This window comes from Leptodactylus fuscus, chromosome 8, assembly GCF_031893055.1.
Source record: "Leptodactylus fuscus isolate aLepFus1 chromosome 8, aLepFus1.hap2, whole genome shotgun sequence".
Classification (NCBI taxonomy): domain Eukaryota; kingdom Metazoa; phylum Chordata; class Amphibia; order Anura; family Leptodactylidae; genus Leptodactylus; species Leptodactylus fuscus.
In genome coordinates, this window is record NC_134272.1 from 30,829,368 (window position 1) to 30,850,635 (window position 21,268).

The 21,268-nt window shown below is 42.3% G+C and overlaps 1 protein-coding gene across 2 annotated transcripts in view; it reads right to left on the reverse strand.

Annotated features, from left to right (window-relative positions):
• Positions 1–8,207: 8,207 nt before the first annotated feature.
• The window catches only part of HYCC2 (hyccin PI4KA lipid kinase complex subunit 2), a 53,394-nt gene continuing 40,333 nt past the window's right edge, over positions 8,208–21,268 (reverse strand). Inside the window, exons 11-14 of one of the 2 annotated variants that reach the window (XM_075284328.1) lie at positions 19,858–19,945; positions 19,514–19,673; positions 15,757–15,894; positions 8,208–10,061 (exon numbers count right to left, since the gene is read on the reverse strand). In XM_075284328.1, coding sequence (XP_075140429.1) covers positions 9,466–10,061; positions 15,757–15,894; positions 19,514–19,673; positions 19,858–19,945 — 982 coding nt within the window. In that variant the 3' untranslated portion in view covers positions 8,208–9,465. The remainder of the gene's footprint in view (positions 10,062–15,756; positions 15,895–19,513; positions 19,674–19,857; positions 19,946–21,268) is intronic. The other variant, XM_075284329.1, reaches the window with a different exon arrangement.

The following is a 21,268-nucleotide window of genomic DNA, read 5'->3' on the forward strand; positions in this document are numbered from 1 at the left end:
ACCATTTAAAAATCCTCATCTGATATTTGTTTTTTTTTGTCCTGAGTATTTTCTGCATGGGTGTGAGCTGCAGTAGCGTACACTAACTGTGTGCCGCAGATTTTAGAAGAAAGCAGCGATGTGTGTGTAACTAAATCCTTGAAATAAACACAAAACCAAATGTAAACTATAGAATTATAGGACAAGTTGTGATAACCAAGTTATCAGATTGTATCAGGATAAGTGCAGCCTGCTGGCTCAGTCGTTATGCACATTTGACTTGGAGCGCTGGAGTCCGAGGCTCCAATAAAGCCAAGGACACCATCACCATAGTGTTCACTCCATGTTTGCTTGGGTTTCCTCCATACTGACAGAGAATGTAGGATGTAGATTGTCCCATATCAGGCTCACAATCTGTACAGCGCTGCAGAATATGTTGACACTAGACACTATATAATTAAAGGGGTATTCCCATGACATTTGTTCACTAACCTGCAGGCTGTTGTGCTCTCTTCACTTCCTGCTTTTCTCAGCACATAGGTGGGCGGGGTTTCACTTGCATGGGATTGGTTGTAAATGAATTACCACAGTGTGAAGCTGATGTAGCAGAGCTGGATTTGAGTCATTTTGCATTACATACAGAGGTAACGGACTCCCTATCTCAGCCCTTATCAGCCAAATTCAATTAAACCGATTGATAAGAGCTCAGAAATCCTGGAACGCTCACCTCCCCTATCTGAGAAGCTCCGCTACTTAAAAGACACAAACAGCTCAGAGCTGCTACCAGCCCCTCCCCCCCTGAGAGCAGGAAGCTACATCACTTGACAAATGAGCAGATAATCCCAAGGGCTATAGCAACGGATTGTAAAAAATGAAGTGAATAAAATTAAGATATCGGCCAAACAAAGCAGTTTTGCTAAAGCAATGTATTTAGGAAAAGTCTTAAATCCACATAAACTAGCACACAACCATGTACTAGGTGCCAGTCGTGATTGGGTAGCACATGGAAGTAATCCATGCTCGGCCTTGCACCAGCTGCAGCCCCATGGAAGCATGGACGCAAAACCAGACACGGGACCGTGTAATTCACGGTTGTGTGCATGGACCGACAGAAAACAATAGATCAGTGTGCCAACAGGCGGAAAACCCGAGATAGCTCACTGAATTAGCATACGGTCGTGTGCAAGGGGTCTAATCTAAATAAACATAAATGTCGGTCAGAGCACTGTACAAAGGCTATGAGTATTAGGACCCACATTGTACACAGCAACCGACTGTAGGGAACTACAGATGTCAAAAATGCTGATCTTCAATTATTTAGGCTGGAAGACCCCTTTAATGCTTGTAACCTGTGACCTAAAAGCAGTAGATGATCGCAACCTAAAGGATCTCGGCCCAATATAGCAATGCGAGTCCTATCTTACCCTGTGGCCTGGCCTTTCCCAGTGCGAAAAGTGGAAACTTGCCATTCACAGAGCAGACCGCAGCAGCCAGAAACAGAACAATATTTATTTAACATAGTATAGATATTCTGAATGATTCAGAAATTTGTACATCTCTATATACAATGAATTAAAATATTTATTTTACTCTCTGGTAGATATTTACATTTGTTAACAGCAACTAAGTTTCACATTTTCAACGACAGTGAACAGCATTTACCAGCTTCCATTGAGACAGATAGAATATAAATATGTCTGACATGCAGCAGTAATGTGATCTTCCACAGTTTTGCATTAATTCTGCACTAAATAGAAAAATACAATGGTCCCGGGAGGCAGGAATAATGCCACCAAATCCACGCCAGAGGGCCACGGCATAGCTTACTTGTCATACAAACACTGGCCTGCAGTATACCGCAGGGGGAGGAAGCAGCACCTTGTCCTTATACACTTGGATTCATACAGCATGCTAAGGAATGCCTGGGGGGGGAGGGGAGGGGGTACCAGCAAAAACCGCAGCAATGGTAGAAATCAGATATTGCAGAAACTCTTTGGTAGAGGAGACACATTTTTCTTTATTGGTCTGGTCAGGTGGATATCAGTGATATATGGGATATGCATGTCCAGAAGAACACCTTTGTGCCTGGCACTGCAACACATCTAGAGGGTAAGGCTACCTGGCGACTTTGGCGACAACACCCATTACGTATCCAAAGATTGCTGGGTCAACCTGTTACCCCTTTATTAATATTAGTGAATGGAGTTGCATGGCAGACCCTGGCTTTCTGCATTTGCAAGTTTGAGTCCAACATTGCTCCTCACTGAGGTCACAGAGTATTAGGGGTCACCATATGACTCCATTCATTATCAATTAAGGAGTCGCAAGGTGACCCGACAATATTTGGTCACATGACAAAAGTTGTGGCCAACATTGTTGTTTAGCCCTAATTCTAGTGAAACAGCTGCATTACCAGACACGGCCACATGACAAGTGTGGTGCTAATTTAAGAAAAAGTGCAGGCCATTTATGTATTCAACAAAATAATAAAACGGTTCTTAAACACTTAGCTGATGGAACTATGTAATAGGCTGGACATTATAGAAATTTGGGCCACAACCTTGTTCACACAAGGTTCTTTTAGTGCAGCTGCTTTCAGCATTTTGTATCCAAACTCTGAGTGCATCCTAAAGGAAGGGGAAGAAGTGAGAAAGAACATCAGATAGAATTAACCAAAAACCGTATGTTGAACTTCTATGTGTGCACAGTGTCCTAATGCCTATAGTACTAATGTATGCGGAGGTACCAATAAGTGCTTGTTCACACCAGTGTACATTCATGCTGTTTTGTCAACCATTCTCCTTTGTGAAAAAACAGGATTAAACATCTTCAGGAATAAGAAAAACTGAGTTTGTTGTAACGTATTCCCAGATTTGGTGACGCAAAAGACAAAAACAAGAAAAAATAAATAAATAAATTCAACACTAAAGGCCATTTCCAAAATCTTGAGCCTGAATTCATTTTCAGGAGATATATTTAGATATATTGTGAACATATAACAAACACAAAGTCTGCCTAAGACTGGGGCGGTGCGTATTACAGTACCTGCAACGTGGATGAGATTCTGGCTAATCCCATCCGCACATTTCAGGGGCCTCAGTAATCAGATACTCATACACCCTCCCCAACAGAGATCCCTAGAATCAGACACCCTGAAAGAATCCAAAGTATCTCTAAAATCTGTCCCCTCTATGAAACAGCAAATCCTCTGCAGAATGTGGGTATTTTGCCCACAATTGACCAATTACAGTGTGACAATACTGGCGTCAATAAGGAGCGGAACATCTTATCACATGTAACGGAGTAGAAGCGACTGTATGAGCAGATCCTGAGATTCTAATAGTAGACTATTCATAGGCAATACTAAAAAAAGGGAAAAATGAGTCTACAGGCTGATAAAGGGCCAAGCTATGAATCCTAGAAAACAAAAACCATACAATATACAGCAAAGTGTGTACAGCAACCGAAACCTGGATGACGTAATAAGAGCGGTCAGGGCCGCCGTAGAATTGTGTCCTGGACGGCTGTGAGCGGACAGGTCACCAATAAACAGCAAGACTAAGCTATAGTCGGAATAGGGAGGCATTGGGAATGCGGTTATATTGTACAAAGAGTCACTCCGCATATCAGAAGCATTGGGAACAAAGAGTTTATTCCCATCTCTGCAACTGTAATGAACAGGACTTTACCGTAAAACCCAGAAAGGGTTAAAGGATCTCTACACTTAAAATTCTTGTTGCTGCTCAGAGCCAAAATGGAGCTCTAAGGACATCCTATGGTACGGGGGGGGGGGGGGGGGGGGGGGGGCCTGGAGGTCTCATATATTCTGGGCCGGGGATGCCTGACTGGCTGTGGCTTCCTAGTAAATCAGCTGTTACCATTAGGGTTCCCCTTTAACACTTTCAGCTGCTATCTGCCTACGCTTCCACATCTGTACGCTACACCCAATGTGGTGATCCCATAAATCCTGTAGTATACGGCAGGTGTGTAGTATATGACTGCACCTGGCAGTAACACTAGTGCAAATATCCACCTGAAGCTAAGGCCCCACGCAGCGGTTTTTCCCAGCAGTGCATTTCACAGAAAGTCTGCAGAGGTTTTCTGACCACATCGTACCCAACGAGCGTATTTTTCGGCAAGGTGTGGATAGAATTCATTAGAATCCCCCTCCACCTTGCAATGACTATAAGACTATGCAGATGTTTTCGCCACGTGGGGCTCCGGCCTGTAAGACCCCTGACCCAAGGGCAATTTCCTTTTGGCCTGCTTTGACTGCTGGAGTAAATTTGCCGCATTGTCCAGAATTGCTATTGTAATAATCCCATGCGTACAACGCTGGTCTTCTATAGATCATACTGCACATGTACTGTATCTACTTTGTGTATACACACGGCTGTGTCATAGCTGCAGACAATGGGGTCTTGGAGTGTTGGGAATAGACAAATATTTATATTTGTTTTACACCCACCACAGCTTTCCCTAAGTTTCCTACAATTCGTGGACAACCCCTGTAAGACTGAGGCCCCACGGTGCGGAAAAGCAGCTTCTTTTGTTGCAGATTTTGTTGCGGTTTTTTGAGTCAAAGACAGGAGTGGATTGTCAAGAAGATAGAAGTGTAAGAGTTTCCTATATATTGCCCATTCCTTTTGAAGCCATTCTTGGCTTTGGCTCAAAAAACGCTACAAAATAAGCTGTGTTTCTGCAATGTGGGGCATCAGCCTAAAGCAATGCCCAATGAAAGATACTTGGATATTGACTCCCACTGATTCCAAGAACAGAGGGCTGAATCACAGATCACACACAGATCACACGTCTATGGACCTGCTAAAGATAGTCGAGTACAGAAAGTGTCTTTCTTGAGACAACACCTTTAGTCTGAGGCCCCATGTCATGGGAAATGCAGCTTTTTGTGCTGTGTTTTTTTGAGCCAAAACCAAGAATGGCTACCAACGGAATGGGAAATATAAAGGAAGCTCTTATACTTCTCTCTTCTGCTCAATCCACTCCTGGCTTTGGCTCAAAAAACTGCAGCAAAAGCTGCAACACAAAAAGCTGTGTTTCTGCAATGTGGGGCCTCAGCCTTAAAGGGGTTGCCAGGCTAAAAAAAAAAAAATAATTTAATTAGGCTGGTGGATATGTGAAAAAAAAAAATCCATATTCACCATTGCTCCGATGTCTCCCAGTGCTGCTGTTTTCCTCCAGCAGAAGTCTCCACTGCATGTGACTGCACCAGGACCGAGCTGGGAGAACACGGAGTATCAGGGACAGAGGAGTGGGTTCCCCCCCCCCCCCCAACATAAATAAAAAAGAAAGCCGGGATAACCCCTTTAAGCTGATCCTGAAAAGGCTTTACTCGGTTAACTTTCACTATCAGGGACCTAAAATACCACAGAGCACGCCCTGAAATCCATTATTTGTTAATGGACGCGGCACTTAGTCCTGATCAGACGCCCCTCCCCATGAAAAGAAAAAGTTCTCAGGGATTGACCAACAAGGAGAAATGAGAAGAAGCGGTTTATATTTTGGTTGGAAAAGCCATAATAAAATGATAAAACAGAATATGTACAGAAATGTGCTCGGCCTACAACTAATATACAACTAAATATAATAAGACTCAGCAAAAGATTTTTATAGGCTGAGGCCCCACGTTGTGGAAACGCAGCTTTTTTTAGTTGCAGATTTTTGTTGCAGTTTTTTGAGCCAAAGCCAATAATGTCTACAAGAGGAATGGGAAATATATAGGGAGCTCTTATACTTCTCCCTTCTGCTCAATCCACTCCGGGCTTTGGCTCAAAAAACTGCAACTAAAAAAGCTGTGTTTCTGCAACGTAGGGTCTCAGCCATAATCGGGATCTGTTCTCATGAGATCTCCTCACCCATCTCCAGGTACCCTGAGCACTAGGTAACATATACAATGACTTACTTCCACAATACCTTATCGCAGGACTGACACATTTATTTTATAGTCCACAACCGCATTCACAATTTTGTGAGCTGAAATCTTGGATTCAAGTGTTGCTTGCCTTATGCCAGCAACAGAAATGAGATTTTGGGGAAGCAAACTGCTCCCACTTTATTAGAGGAGGTCAGCCGGCAAGCATGCTGACTGTTTCCACTAGTGAATCGGCAGAACTGTATAGCCCTTTTCACACTCTGCATGCAGTATATGTTTACTGTGCGTGTCTGGACAGCTGAAACATACGCTGGACAAACACAGTGTGAAAAGAGCCCAATTCGGCCTCTAACAGAGGTGATAAATCAGGATAGATATAGTGTATTTATGTTTCTCTACATTTTATGTAGATCTGATGCTAGGTTCACACCTGCGTTTGGGTTTTGTTCGGGCGATCCGCACTCACTCACTCACCAGAAGCCTCCATGTTTTTCTGATCCTGGACAGTCCCTTTAGGTAACAGCATGAATGTACCCAAGTAATAGGGGGGTCAGTGGGGGACATTGGTGCACCATTTCCAGCTGCTGTCAGGACGCTGTATTGAGGCTTTATCTACCATGTTAGACTGTCACACATTCATCCATCTACTTCCAGCCGAGCTTAAAGTGTGATAAATACAGTTTGTGAGATTTGTAATTATACTTAGAAAAATATATATACTTGCTTATTTTACATAAATTCTCTTTAAATAATGGATAGAATAATTTAATCTATCAAAATGAGTTAGTGAAGGCAATTGTTTCTTCTGCGTACGCTCAGCCGCTCGGCTACATACCACTGTCCGTAGTCTTATCCGATTTAGGTCAGAGCAATCCTTGGAAAGGCGCGCTTGGACACCTGAAGTGAAAACCTATGGATCTCTTACATAAGAGCACACACACAAAAATAATACAAAATGCAGAGATTGTACATGCGAGAACAGTGACATATGGAAGTACTGCACCACAAGCTTAGCAGAATCAACATTAACCTTGTACGTGAGCCAACGGCGGCCTTGGCTGTCGACGCTACGGCTAAAGAAACCGCATATGCACAGTAGATTCATTTCTCTTATTGCCAGTTCCATAGCAGCAGCCCAGTGCACAACTTGCAGCCAACATTACATCCACTTGTTGATACAGTATTATGCCCCCTCCATTATTTCAGCTGGGGGTTATTTAGCAGCTACTTGTTCTCTCAAGCTTCATCTGACTGACGGCTGCAAGTTGGACCGTTGCCATTCTGTATTATCAAACATGCAGAGAACAAAAATTAAAAAAAAAAAAAAATCAGAATGAAATCACTATACAGCAACTACACAGCATAAAATGGAAATGTCTGCATTCACGAGAAATAAGCCATAACATCTGGGTAACCCGCATACAAAAAAATAAAATAAAATAAAACCCAGTACATATTGGTAACATCTGCAGTTGCAAAAAAACCCAAACTTAGTTGCCCAAACAAATGACTCGAGGCGATAGGCTGGCCTTTGAACAGAAACCCTGTAAACATCTAAAAACCAAGGAACACAAGCGGGCGAGATCTGCCCGTTCCTATAAAACTGAGCTACCAGACAGAGACTTCTTAGCTTCGAGCAGACAGTATTCTCATGGGTAATGGTAGAGGTGCCAAGTCTTGCCATGTAACATCCCAATACATTCACACCCAGGTCAGTGGAAGGGAACCTAAACATTTCAAGTGTACCGAGGATTATAAATGTTCCTTAAAGAGGACCTTTCATGTCTTCTAAGACAGGGGAATTGCTATATACTGTGAATTTAGCACGTTGTCAGTTTTTCAGGCATGTACCCCGGTTCCAGAGATATCAGTGCCGTTAGTTTTGGCTACCAATATCACTACACAGAGGGGCTCAGTGTCATTGCTGGGCGGTAGGGATCACCCCTTCACAGTACAAGATTATAGAAATGTATCATCCGGGGGGGCGTTCCTCCCCTCCTAGTAATGACGCGGAGCCCCCTCTCACAGAGCAATTATATCAGTAGCCAAAAATGGCACAATATCTCTGGAACTGGGGCGGATACCGCAAAAACAAGCCCCGTCTTAAAGGATCTGAAAGGTCCTCTTTAAATCAATGTTACAATAAAATATAAGAATCTATCTTTTTCATTTAGAGAAAAATGCTTCTTTCTCCACCCAGGCTTGCATCCCTTCTCCCCATGTCTTATTAAACGTTAGAATCCATATTGAGAAAGGACACAGGTCTTGCTTCAATGAAAGACCAGGTTAAGAGGAAGAAGAGGGAGACATAGAGAGAGTCTCACAGATGCTAACACACTATTTCCCACCCCCAGAAGCATGAAGGAGAAGAGTGCAGCAGCGTGCCCCCACCCTTCCCCATAGACTTCTATGGGTAGTTGTAATCTGATCTTTCAGATGGTCTGTTTGCATTCAGGATACAGATTCTAACAATTAATAAGGTAAAGGGGTGGGGAGAAAGGAGTCTGATAAGTTGAGAAAGGAGCATTTATATTATAAAGTTTCTTATCTGCCTTTGTTGACTGATTTACTGAAAGTTTTTTATAAATCGGCGCACTAAGATTACTTACATTTTTGGGAATAAAACAGCAATGATCAGCACACCCTTCCACAGCTAGGTAAGTTTAGGGAAGTCATTACACGTTACAAAATGAATGATTATAACAAAGGCAGTGTGGTCAAGAGGATCACCAAGAAAACAGAGAACACACTTCCACTTTGTACAACAGCAATCCCAGTAGGCTGACATTCTCTGAAGAGTTCTCACGAGTGGCCAGCTGGACTGACAAACTACTGTGCAAGGATCTCAGATCTCAATAGTAACAGGGGAGAGGGAACAAAGGGGAGCAGCTGAGAAGGCTCTTTGGCCGAACAAACACAGCCTATAGAGTCCTTCATTTACCCGACATTGAACTTGACATCCAACTGCATACATGAGCGAGTAGGGGACATGATTATCCTAATATTACACACCACTTCCTTGAAGGATTTTCTCTCCAGGTGTATGTCCCTGGATAAAACAAAGCCCACATATGTGGGAAGAAGGGAAGACACATGATGGGTTATGGAAACTGGGACCATATTTGTAACCAAAGTGTGGACGAATCAAAAAAATAATCCTGTCTGGATTGTTGTCGTCGAAGGGAAACATCTACGGATTGTCCAAAGGTGCGAAAAGAAAGGAGGTAACATTAATCCCACTAGAACGAGAATCAAGTGACCTTTCATAAATCCAAATTTCTGCAGGAAAAGTCATCCCATCCTATGTTAGCAAGCACATTCCCCGATCTTCATCTTTCTTGTAGAAAGGACTCACAGTGATGTAATGGGACTGACGGCTTCTACATTGCACAACACCCAAATTATAAATGAGACTGCACGGACAGTACGTAGATTTGGGATTAGGCGATGGGGGGAGAGGGGGAACAGAAATCTGTATTGCTCTTGGTATAATTTACAGAATTATATAGAAGGAAAAATAAATCACTGGAAATGCATTAACTCTTTGTTTCCTAAACTGTGCAAATGAGCACAGGAACAGAGGAGGGGACACCCTACACCTGGGAGATCAACTGCATATTGAAACTTGGGGATCGAGACTGTTTGGTCAAGGGGGCACCGGCAGACAGCAGGTCTTTGCCTTCTCCTCCTAAACGGTCCTCTTGTAAGCTTATAGTGGAAAACCGATTGGTGTTGCAGGCAGACAGATTAGTAACTCCATCGATTCCTCCACTTCCACCAGCTTGACTGCCATTTACATAGTCAAAGGATTTACTAGACGAAGTGCTGGAGGTTCGGATGAGGCTTAAGCTATTCGCTTTTGGCACCACATGGCCTGCTGGAAGGCTCAGGTGCTTCTTCATGGGTGACAGCTCTATAGCTTCAAGTGAGGAATCTGCAGTTGCGGATGGAGGAGAAGGTTGCTTCCTTGGAGTGGAATCCCGACTTTCACTCGCTTTAACATGAACAGGCGTATCTTTTTCTTTATTGGATCGCACACTTCCTCCTTTCCTTGAACCGCTTCTCTGGGACATAGCTGAAGATTGCTTGGCGCCAAGAGGCTGGCTACTAACAGAGGCTCCCGATGAAAACCCTTCATCTGCATCATTAAAATTAATGGAGTCTTCTCCCGTCACTGTGCCATCGGGTCCTAGAACACAAACACTGGCCATTAGAACCAATAAGATTATAAATGTGCATTTTATTTTATATGATTTTATAGGCACGCTCTGCGGTTTTTAATTGAAATTGCATTAAAATTATTACAATCAGTACCTTGAGAAAAACACAAAAGCAACAAATGAAAGCAGAGTCATTGGGAGGTCTAAGAATAGAATGACAGCAAAACCTATATATAGTCATGTGTTCTCAATAAGAAGAGCAAACTGTTACTTGGCTCGCTTCTAGCTAGTACGATTTCTCACTCCTGGATTTCACTGGAATTTATTTCTGGGTACTAAACCTCAGTACAACATCTGTATTGAGCCCTATCCAGGAAAAGCGATGCTTTAAAATACCGACATTTAATGTCCCTCTTGGTGCCTCAAAGTCAAAAGACGAAAACTTAAAGTGTTTTTTTCTCAAAGGAGGCCAGATGACAAAAATGGGGGCCGGACTATTTTTACTTTCATTTGTATCAGACTGCCTTAGATAGCTGATCCAGCACTCCATTCTCAAATTCTTAAAGGTCCTTGTTCTTCTGACCAATGCCCCATATAAACATGGCAGGATGGAGGATATGACTGGAATGATAATTCATAGGGAGACATATATATATATATATATATATATATATATATATACACTCACCGGCCACTTTATTAGGTACACCTGTCCAACTGCTCGTTAACACTTAATTTCTAATCAGCCAATCACATGGCGGCAACTCAGTGCATTTAGGCATGTAGACATGGTCAAGACAATCTCCTGCAGTTCAAACTGAGCATCAGTATGGGGAAGAAAGGTGATTTGAGTGCCTTTGAACGTGGCATGGTTGTTGGTGCCAGAAGGGCTGGTCTGAGTATTTCAGAAACTGCTGATCTACTGGGATTTTCACACACAACCATCTCTAGGGTTTACAGAGAATGGTCCGAAAAAGAAAAAACATCCAGTGAGCGGCAGTTCTGTGGGCGGAAATGCGTTGTTGATGCCAGAGGTCAGAGGAGAATGGCCAGACTGGTTCGAGCTGATAGAAAGGCAACAGTGACTCAAATAGCCACCCGTTACAACCAAGGTAGCCACAAGAGCATCTCTGAACGCACAGTACGTCGAACTTTGAGGCAGATGGGCTACAGCAGCAGAAGACCACACTGGGTGCCACTCCTTTCAGCTAAGAACAGGAAACTGAGGCTACAATTTGCACAAGCTCATCGAAATTGGACAATTGAAGATTGGAAAAACGTTGCCTGGTCTGATGAGTCTCGATTTCTGCTGCGACATTCGGATGGTAGGGTCAGAATTTGGCGTCAACAACATGAAAGCATGGATCCATCCTGCCTTGTATCAACGGTTCAGGCTGGTGGTGGTGGTGTCATGGTGTGGGGAATATTTTCTTGGCACTCTTTGGGCCCCAATTGAGCATCGTTGCAACGCCAAAGCCTACCTGAGTATTGTTGCTGACCATGTCCATCCCTTTATGACCACAATGTACCCAACATCTGATGGCTACTTTCAGCAGGATAATGCGCCATGTCATAAAGCTGGAATCATCTCAGACTGGTTTCTTGAACATGACAATGAGTTCACTGTACTCCAATGGCCTCCACAGTCACCAGATCTCAATCCAATAGAGCATCTTTGGGATGTGGTGGAACGGGAGATTCGCATCATGGATGTGCAGCCGACAAATCTGCGGCAACTGTGTGATGCCATCATGTCAATATGGACCAAAATCTCTGAGGAATGCTTCCAGCACCTTGTTGAATCTATGCCACGAAGAATTGAGGCAGTTCTGAAGGCAAAAGGGGGTCCAACCCGTTACTAGCATGGTGTACCTAATAAAGTGGCCGGTGAGTGTATGTGTATATATATATATATATATATATATATATATATATATATATATATATATATATGTAAAGGGGCCTCAACCACCAAGATTACCTCTGCATAAACAATTGGCAGGATGACGGCGGACGTTATCCACGGGCAGCGAATAAATTCTCTGATTGTGAATTTCTCTTTTATATAATGTAAAATCAGGTAAAAACAAAATCATGTCCTATTTGTAATATTAACTAATATGAGAGGCTCATATTAAAGCTTACCTCTAGTTTTAAACCTGTTTTCATAAATGAATAGTATATAATTGTAGATAAATGAATAAAAGAAACTTTGTAATATATCTTATTAAGGAGATCTATTTCCTTCACCACTTATTAAACTATTCTCCTGCTCCTTATCTTCAATCTGCTTCTTTACATTAGATTTGTCTCCGTATTCAGCCTCACACACAGAGCGCTATGGAGAAGGGAGGGGTGGAGTAAGATTCTCCTGCCCGATTGATTTATTGCCTTATTTTGTGTACTTGCAGCCTCTTATCTACAACCTAGCAGTAGAAATAAATTTGATTGTCTTTTCTACCCCCTCCTCTCCTTCTGACAAATAACTCTGCCTGAAAAGAGAAGAAAACATACTTCTTTAGTAAGATATAGTACAAAGTTTCATATATTAACCCGTACGAGTCAGAGGTTTAGAACTGTAGGTACACTTTGAGCATAAAGTTGTTTTTTTATTATCTGATCTAGTGTAGGTAATGTTAGTCACAGTCAGAAATAATGTTCTAGCTACAATGTCTGTAGAAAAGGTTAGACAATGAAACTGGGTTGCCAAGTTCAATGCCGCTGTCTTTTTATTTCTGCAGTTTCCAATAGAATTTCCCGCAGTGAGCAAATCTAACAAAAATGACGGTCAGCTCATGGCCCTATACATGTACCCATGATAATACACGGGTGTATATAAAGGACCATATAAAATATAATAGGAAATAAATAAATAAAATATTTTCCATATGATTAGAACAAAATAATAGTCAAAAACTGATTGAATAATTCTAATGAATGCTTTGATAAATCTGGAATGAATGAATGAGACGTATGCACTCATAGACTACAATATATTCCAGGAGGGTGGTAGGCACGGGTTTGCAGTTTTAAGCTTTCCTATAGTTCACAACATGTAAGACAAGGCACATTTTAGGTTACCGCACAGTTATACATCATCCTCACCTACCTGATACTGGCCTATCAAGGAATAGATTGCTCATTCGAGGAAAGCCGAGGTTTGTAGGCATACATATAGATGGGCGCACAGCCGGTAGAATTAGTGTCGGGGTCATGCACCCATGCAGACACAGGAAGTAATACATCACACATGCAGCAGTGGTTCTCAAGCTGGAACCATTTCCGAATGTCTGAGCCCGGACAGCCAAGCTTACCGGTAAGCTGGTGATCAATGCAGCCATTTGTAAAGAACTGTTCCATTCGTACACTGAAATAAGTGCTGTCATGGCCGCCATCCAACCCATTATAGATATGAGACACAGGAACGGTATGAGAATCACGGAGATGGATCATTCCCATCCAGGCAGCATGAAATATTTAAGATGAAGAAACCAGGCGCAGGGAAGCAGATTCTCGAGCTTAAAAGGCATCTCCATCATGTTATAAAGAGCAGCGTTCTTACAATTGTTAAGTTCTATCAATTATGTATAATACAAAAAATAATGACTGTCCTCATAAATAGGTAATCCGCCATTAATATATGCCCACTAGATCACATAATACACTATATGCCAATGCCATTAGATTAAAGCCCCCTTCACGTGCAATGTTTAACCCCAAACGAGCAGGTAAGTCACATGATGGGATTTGCACATGTAAACTCTTCCAGCAGCTGAGACAACCATCCTAAAATCCTGATCTAGGATCTAGAACTAGGAGGACGTGATCTCTAAGGGGCGGATAACGTGTCCTGCCAGTTAGCAAGCAGTGCAGGCATGTAAAGGAGGTCTCAATGTTAGGGCGACAAGTATCCGTCCGTCTACCAACCAAACACATCAGTAGAGAGCATGCAGAAAAAAACAAAAACCTGAGCACCGTCAATGGTGCCCTGTAAATAAAAAACATAAAAGCCAAGTGCCCATCCTCCCTGATCGGTTTGGAGCCATGCGCATGCAGTGTTATTTCAGAAGTGATCGATTCCTGCCCAGTTTTTGTCTGGCTATCTGGCTACTAGGGTGCAGTGTCCCTATTTGTGTGCAATACAACGCTGTTACATTGGACGATTAGAAAAATAGCAATATCATTACAATATTATTTTTGCCGATAAAGATCATAAAGACTGTAGTTCTGACTACGGAGCAACTGAACAGACTGTGCCCGCAGGTAGATACAAGGCTCGTTGCTTCCACTGCAGGGAGGATTTCTGTCACCATGACCTCATTCATTTGGTTTTTCCTTGCTGTAAGCGGAGCCATTATGTAACGGGAACACATACAAAGCTGCAGTCAGTCTCCTCCATACACAGTCTGGAGGATACAGCCTGAAATGAGCCCGCTTTGACATTTTGGCTATGTAGATACAAATGTAACTAGGTCTAGGGAATACCTGCATTATGCCAAATGTCTTTTAAAGCAGCGCAATAAAAATCAGAGAATCTGTCAGGTGAGAGACGACTAGCCAATGACTCAGCGCTTGGTAGGGGACTTAGCCCCGTCCCAACATCTGCCATACATGTACAGCCTGTGTGAGTGATGTACTCACAGGTGCACCATGCATGTGCCACATCCAATTTAATGCAGCGTACACTGACATTGCCTAAGGCTGATGGTATCAGTAGCCTGTACCTGTAATACTAAGCTTCTCTGGGGGATCACTTCAGTTTGGGAGTTCTGGTCTGTGCTGCCTGGGTTTGGTGTTTGCACCATGTTCATCACTCTCATGGGGACTTTGGTCTATGCCACGTGCACCAGCCAAATAACAACTACGTACGGCTTGATGGCACCAGTAAGGCCAAGGAGGAGACATTAGGTGGAATTTACCAGTAATGCTTGCAGCACTTGCTATTCTTTGGACCATCCCTTGAGAACTTGCAAACAAAATTTCCAACCCCCCTCTACAATGGAAACCATATGATACAACAAGTACGTTGTGTGTCCAAATGGCTTCAAGTGCCCTACCAAGTGCTGCTCGACATCTGGTACCCCAGACGGACTCCTGATAAGATCAGTGTACACAACGCTTTAACAAATAGCCTAAAACAGTTACACCATTTTTTTATCTCTAGTTATAAAATATATTGTGGTTATAAAACATTTCAATATTCTTTTTATCAATGTTCTGTATGAAAACTAAAGACATAAGTGATAAAGATCACAGAACACATATGCAAGGGCTAAAATGGCATATAGCATGTGTGGAATGACTTATATGGAGTAAAACCTTCAGTACCAAGCAACTTTTTGTCTTTGCCTTACCCTTAAGATGGAAAATATTCATGAACGTTACAGAGATGTAGGATGTACCAAAACTGGGCAGCGACAAAGTAAGCACATAGTGAAATAAGAGCTCGCCATGCCTTCAGCTTATCTGCAGATATCGCTCAATGCATTTCATAGCCATGCCAAGCATGTCTGCCGGGGGAATACAGCGGACCACAGGCTGAGCAGGGCCAATTACCAGAATGTTAGTACCCGGCCTTCAGCTTGGACCATAGATTTGGAGGCCCTATCGCATTGTTAGGGGATGCATGAAAGCACTAAGAGAAGAAGGGGTCTCTACAATCACAGAGAGTGGGGATGTTCCACAACCCTCTTATAGGTGCCTGTCTCCACATCTCTGGCCTACCCTCTGTGGCAGCTTCTGGAGAGATGATCTCAGGAGTCAGGTACACAAGAACATCCCCTTCGGGAGTGTCCCTTAGGTTTGGAGTGCTGCTCAAGTTCGGGGAGCCCGGGTTCGAGTCAGTTGTGAGGTCAAAACCATCTGGGATTCAACACAGGAACATTTTAGTGTATTTCTGCAGACAGACTACTTCTTGCACTTGATGCCTGCTTGTGGCTTCTCCAAAACAAGATCAAAATACAGAAAATCTCAAGTAGATTGTACAGTGTATAACAAGCAGACTAATAGACGTGCACAAGTAAATACAACTTAGTACTTTACAATGAAAGGTAAATGAAAGAAATGTATGAAAAATGAATGAAGTGATGTACATTGGCGCCTAATAATACCCTGATATTCACATTACTGGACATACTGTAAATAAACAAGCCTTAGGGCTCATGCACATGGCTGTATTAGGCTTTTCTTATATTAGGGCCTCCGCAGAGGTGCATGAGCCGCTTTCTATCATATACCTTTGTATGGTTCACGATTTCTTATTGAGGCATACAATTTTTTTTTTTTTTTCCAAAAAGTTTAACATTTTCCACTATACTCTGTACATGTCTTAGTACCGTACCCTAGACACTTGCTTGTTCTAAGTGATTATCTTCAGACATGTGGAATCCAATGACTCCCATATAGCAATGCATGGCGGATATGTAAGGCTGCTGTACAGGTTTCGTGCACAAGGCTCTGCCATGTGCATAAGCCCTATAGGCTGAACACGAACATTGAAAAACACATCAAGAGTCAAAAGAGATTGTTCAATTCAGAACTTAAAACATAAAAACCTAAACAAACCCATCACAGTTCCAGAAACCGACATTTCGTTCACATGCAACAAAGATTGTCAAGCATCTTGTACAAAGAATCAAAAAAACATGGCAAAGGAGACAAGAAATCAAAGAAAACCTAAAGAAACCGTAAGTTTAAAAATAACAGATGGGTTCACCTGGCGCTTTTTAACAAAATACTCATCGGAAAAATCTGATGCCTATTTCGCCTGTGGAAACCTTCTGTTTTCGGCTGTATCTGGGTTGCATGTGCTGATCAGCGTTTGGCGAGACAAGGCAGGACGCTATTCCCCCCCCCCCCCCCAGAGTCTGTCAATGTCTCGCATTGAAAACAATGAGAGGTTTATATTGGGGGATTTTTTGGAGTGGATTTTAAGGCAGAAACTGCTTCAATATCAGCTCCAAAAAACGAAGAGTGAACTTAGCCTAAAGATTTTTGGAGATGATGGACCTAAAGAGCTGAAGGAAGGTCCAGTACTAGAGATATAACCAATAATAGCAGACACCTAAAGAAGGTGCTCACCTTATACATATAAATAATCTACATAAAAGGCTGTAGTGGAACAAGGGTACAGATCTGTTACAAAGGACAAAACCGCATTCTGCATTTTGGTATTGGAACCAGTAGACACCCTCATAACTTCTGAGGAGAACTCTGAGAAGGTAATGTTATTTATTGCACTACAATCTGGTTTGCATTGTTTCTGATCAGTTGATTGTATGATGCCCGGTGTAAGACTACACATCCCAGAAAGCAAATAAGCTCAACACGCCATGTGTAGAAAAGAACAGCGAGGAGCATTAGGGCAGACATAGCGTGCCTTGTCAGACAGTTTTCTGCATTAAAAGTCACAATTTATTGCTCAAATGATTGTGACTTTATTCTCTTTCATGCCGTCCATAAACGATGCCCTGATATCTAGACCAGTTATAGAGTTTGGCGCCGTGGAAGTTGCACCTCCTTGTATACAGTAATAGGTGTACTGTCCAACAGAAAATATTCAGAAATCTTTCCCCATTGTGCACTCTGATATACATTATAATGGGCTATAAATATTTCATGCTGTAAGGGCGTACACTTATAGTTAATCCTTGTATGTAGGTTATATCTATATATTACTGCATAACAACGGTCCGAGGTGAATCTATGTGTTACTACTTATGTAAACTTAAAACAGTTGTGCAGCACTCCGAAAATGTGGCTGCTTTCTTCTTCTCGGGAAGTAACATGTCCTTTGGTCAGATGGCGATGCTACAGCTCAGTCCCATTTTAATGCGACCACTGTGTGGCATTGCCATGTGACCATTGGACATTGTGCAACTTCCTGAAAAATAGAAAGCGGACATGTTTTCGAGTCCTGCACAACCTCTTTAATACTTATGCATGTAGTTGTTCACATTTTGGTTTAACAGTATCATATATGTATGGCCAGCCTACCGCAAATATATTTACATCAGTGACTAGACCAGGATAGTACAGGCCAAGTACAGACTGGAGATTTTTGCGTCTACTGCAGTTAAGTGGACAAAAGGAATGTTGCGATTCATTTAGAAGAAACGTCACTGTCATAAAAAGTGGTGATCTGGGCATATTGATTACTCAGGGACTGGAACATGAAAAGAAATTAGGTGGCCATACACCACACATAGATGTCATCCAAACACTTATTCATCTGACTGCTATCCCTCTAAACTTTTCCATACACACACATGCTTGGCTCAGCTGAGTGGGGACAAAGCCATTACCAGACATGTCTGGTGACACGCAGCTTATCTATTAGAAAAAAGGAATGGGTGTGCTGAAATCTAAGATGCCCAGTCCTTTGTGATGGACGTCGGAGAGTCAGGACACTCTTGCACACATTAGATGCTTACAGCATCTCACTAGAATTGTCAGGTTTAGCCAATGGACGCCTAATGGTCATTGCTATCTCTACAACATACTCTAAGCATATTGTCATAGACTACAAAGAACATGCCCTTATTCCAGACTACCAACAGATCGGGATCTCACATTAAAGGGTTCTCCTGGATTAAAAAAAATCATGGCTGCCTTCAAGACATACAGCCCCTTCTGTCTACAGGTTGTGTAGTACAGCCATTTTTTTTCTAATACTAAACAATACTTTTAAGCCCAGTCTAGCTCCCGTCCGTAGACTCAGTTTTATTATTAGAACTATTTGTTGTCCTAGTATCTTACCATATTATATTTATTAATAAAGTTTGGTAGAATTTTACTATTTAGATTTTGTCCTTATTACTTGACCTTCTTTTGGGCTTGTTCGTTTTCATTGTGGCTTATGTATTCTTAGCCCATGTTTTGTGTATTATTTTGAGGTGTTTTTTTCTTGCATTATTATTAGAATTAGTAATAGACCGGGAAATTTAACAAAAACAAAACCTTTTAAAAAAAGCGCTAACTATGTGATAAAACAAACACATTAAAGGAACACTAAACCTAGAACTGAATTGAAGCAGTATAGTCTGCAGAATTTTCTGCATGATCCTAGCACAAATCGTGCAGAGAACACAGGGCTTAATCCGATTCTGATCTACTCCATCTTTGGATGGAGACCAACCTGGGGCGCAGGGCTTAGCCAAGTGTCCTACTGCAGACAGAACAGCAGTGAAGAATCTACTTCAGCCAGTTGTCTTGCAGCCAAATACAGGACAGTGAGAAGAAAGAGGAGGATGGGAAATATGGCTAGGTTCCTGAGACAGAGAGAAGGTTATACTCTTTATATATGTGTCCGCTGTAACTGTAATATGCACTAAATAAAGACCAATTAAATGGAGAATATAAGAAGAAGAGCTGGGCTAAATTTTAGTTGGTGCATTTTCTACATTTAGCGTTCCTTTAAGGGTTTTCCTATGTGTTACTATTGGTGTAAAACCCATTCCAGATCTTAGATTAGTACTATTACCTTCTCTCCTCCAGCGGTGCCTTCGTATTGAAGCCGTAGTGATGGCCGTTCTAGAGATGCGAGGGACTGTTGGGGTCACTTCGACTTTCAGTACTTTTTGCCCTTGTTGTGAGGAGTCAGGCGCATCAAACGGTAGCGAGTTTTTCATTGCATTTGCAACCTAGGTAGCAGAGGGAAAAAAAAATGTCCATAATGAAAAGAACTGCGATCTGTCAGCGCTTTCTCCTCATTCAGCGCTCCAAGTCTCTGGTGATTAATGAGATCATATGCTGAAAAATAAAATCTGTGCTATACAATTCCAAAACTATTGTGGGACAGACTGTGAGGTGCGGCAGGTCACTTACCAGCAAGGGCTGAGAATAAAGCTCCAGCTGGGCACGATAGATGATGTCATCCAGAACCTCCTGCCCTAGCTCCCACTCCCCATTGTATCTGTACAAGGGACAAACATAAAATACAAGTCACAGAATCAGAATGACAAGGACAATGAAAAAGGACCACAGAAGTCTAGAATCCCTCCTCTTTTGCGAAATCATGGTATATTTAATGGACTGAGCACTTAACTATTTCATGATTTCACAAAGACTTCTTCCACCCCAAAAATAGCAGTGCTGGAGCCCCCAAATCCTACGCCAGCTACGTCAGTGCCGGTGCCCCCAAATTGTACGTAGAACACCAGCTGCGCCATTTACCTATTATTCCTACTGGGAAAGCATAACCAGTTGTCAATAGGAGACATCTATACCCAGTCCAGTCTGTGGTGACAGTATAGACTGTGTAACATCACACCCGACCGACACAAGAAATAGTAACACCCAGAGGTCAATTTATTTAGTAATTTTCCAAAAAGGAATAACAGAGGAACGGCACAATCCAGATATTATCCAGAACGGCTGTCCACAATGTCATAGGGAATGTAACTATGTACTGAAACAGACATGTCAGGAGAACGGACAGGTCCTCTGTAATAATGTACCAAATACTGTAGGATTTCTATAGGTGAAAGGCCAGAAACATTTTTTCCCATTGTACTATAGCTTAAAGGTATGGAAGTCTTGTATTTTTTTTATCATCATTTACAACAATCATACCACTCTCCGCTATTTGCAATAAGTTATATGTGACAATGTATAACAAAACTTCAGAAATGGTATAAATCGTGTACTCACAAGTTCTAAAAATGTTCACTCCTTATCCTGGCACACATGCTCAAGCCATCTATAGTGCTCATGGGTCCCTTGTGCAAACAGTGAACATCACATCCATGGCTCCTTTGATCCCATGTGTAAATACTGCACACATTCATATGCTTTAGGGCGGGTTCACACCTGCACCCGTGTCCGCGTTACGCAATCCTGCTGGGTTTCCATCTTCTGCCCCGAGAAACTGGACAGGGGACGGAAACCCGGCAGTCAGTTTTCAAACCCATTCATTTGAATGGGTTTGCAAAGTGACCGCCCATCACAAAGTCCTGCATGTCTGACTTTGTGTCTGGTTAAAAAAAAAAGTTTTGCCGCGGACAATGCTCACGGGCAGTCACGTTACAAACCCATTCAAGTGAATGGTTTTGAAAACTGACCGCCGAGTTTTCATCCTCTGTCCAGTTTCTCAGGGCAGAAGACGGAAACCAGCAGGATTGCCTAACACGGGCATGGGCGCAGGTGTGAACCCGCCCTTACCTACATGACCGGCTCATTAGCTATATCCTCTTCTGCACCAGTACTGAACTAACTCACCACAGTCACAGATATATTG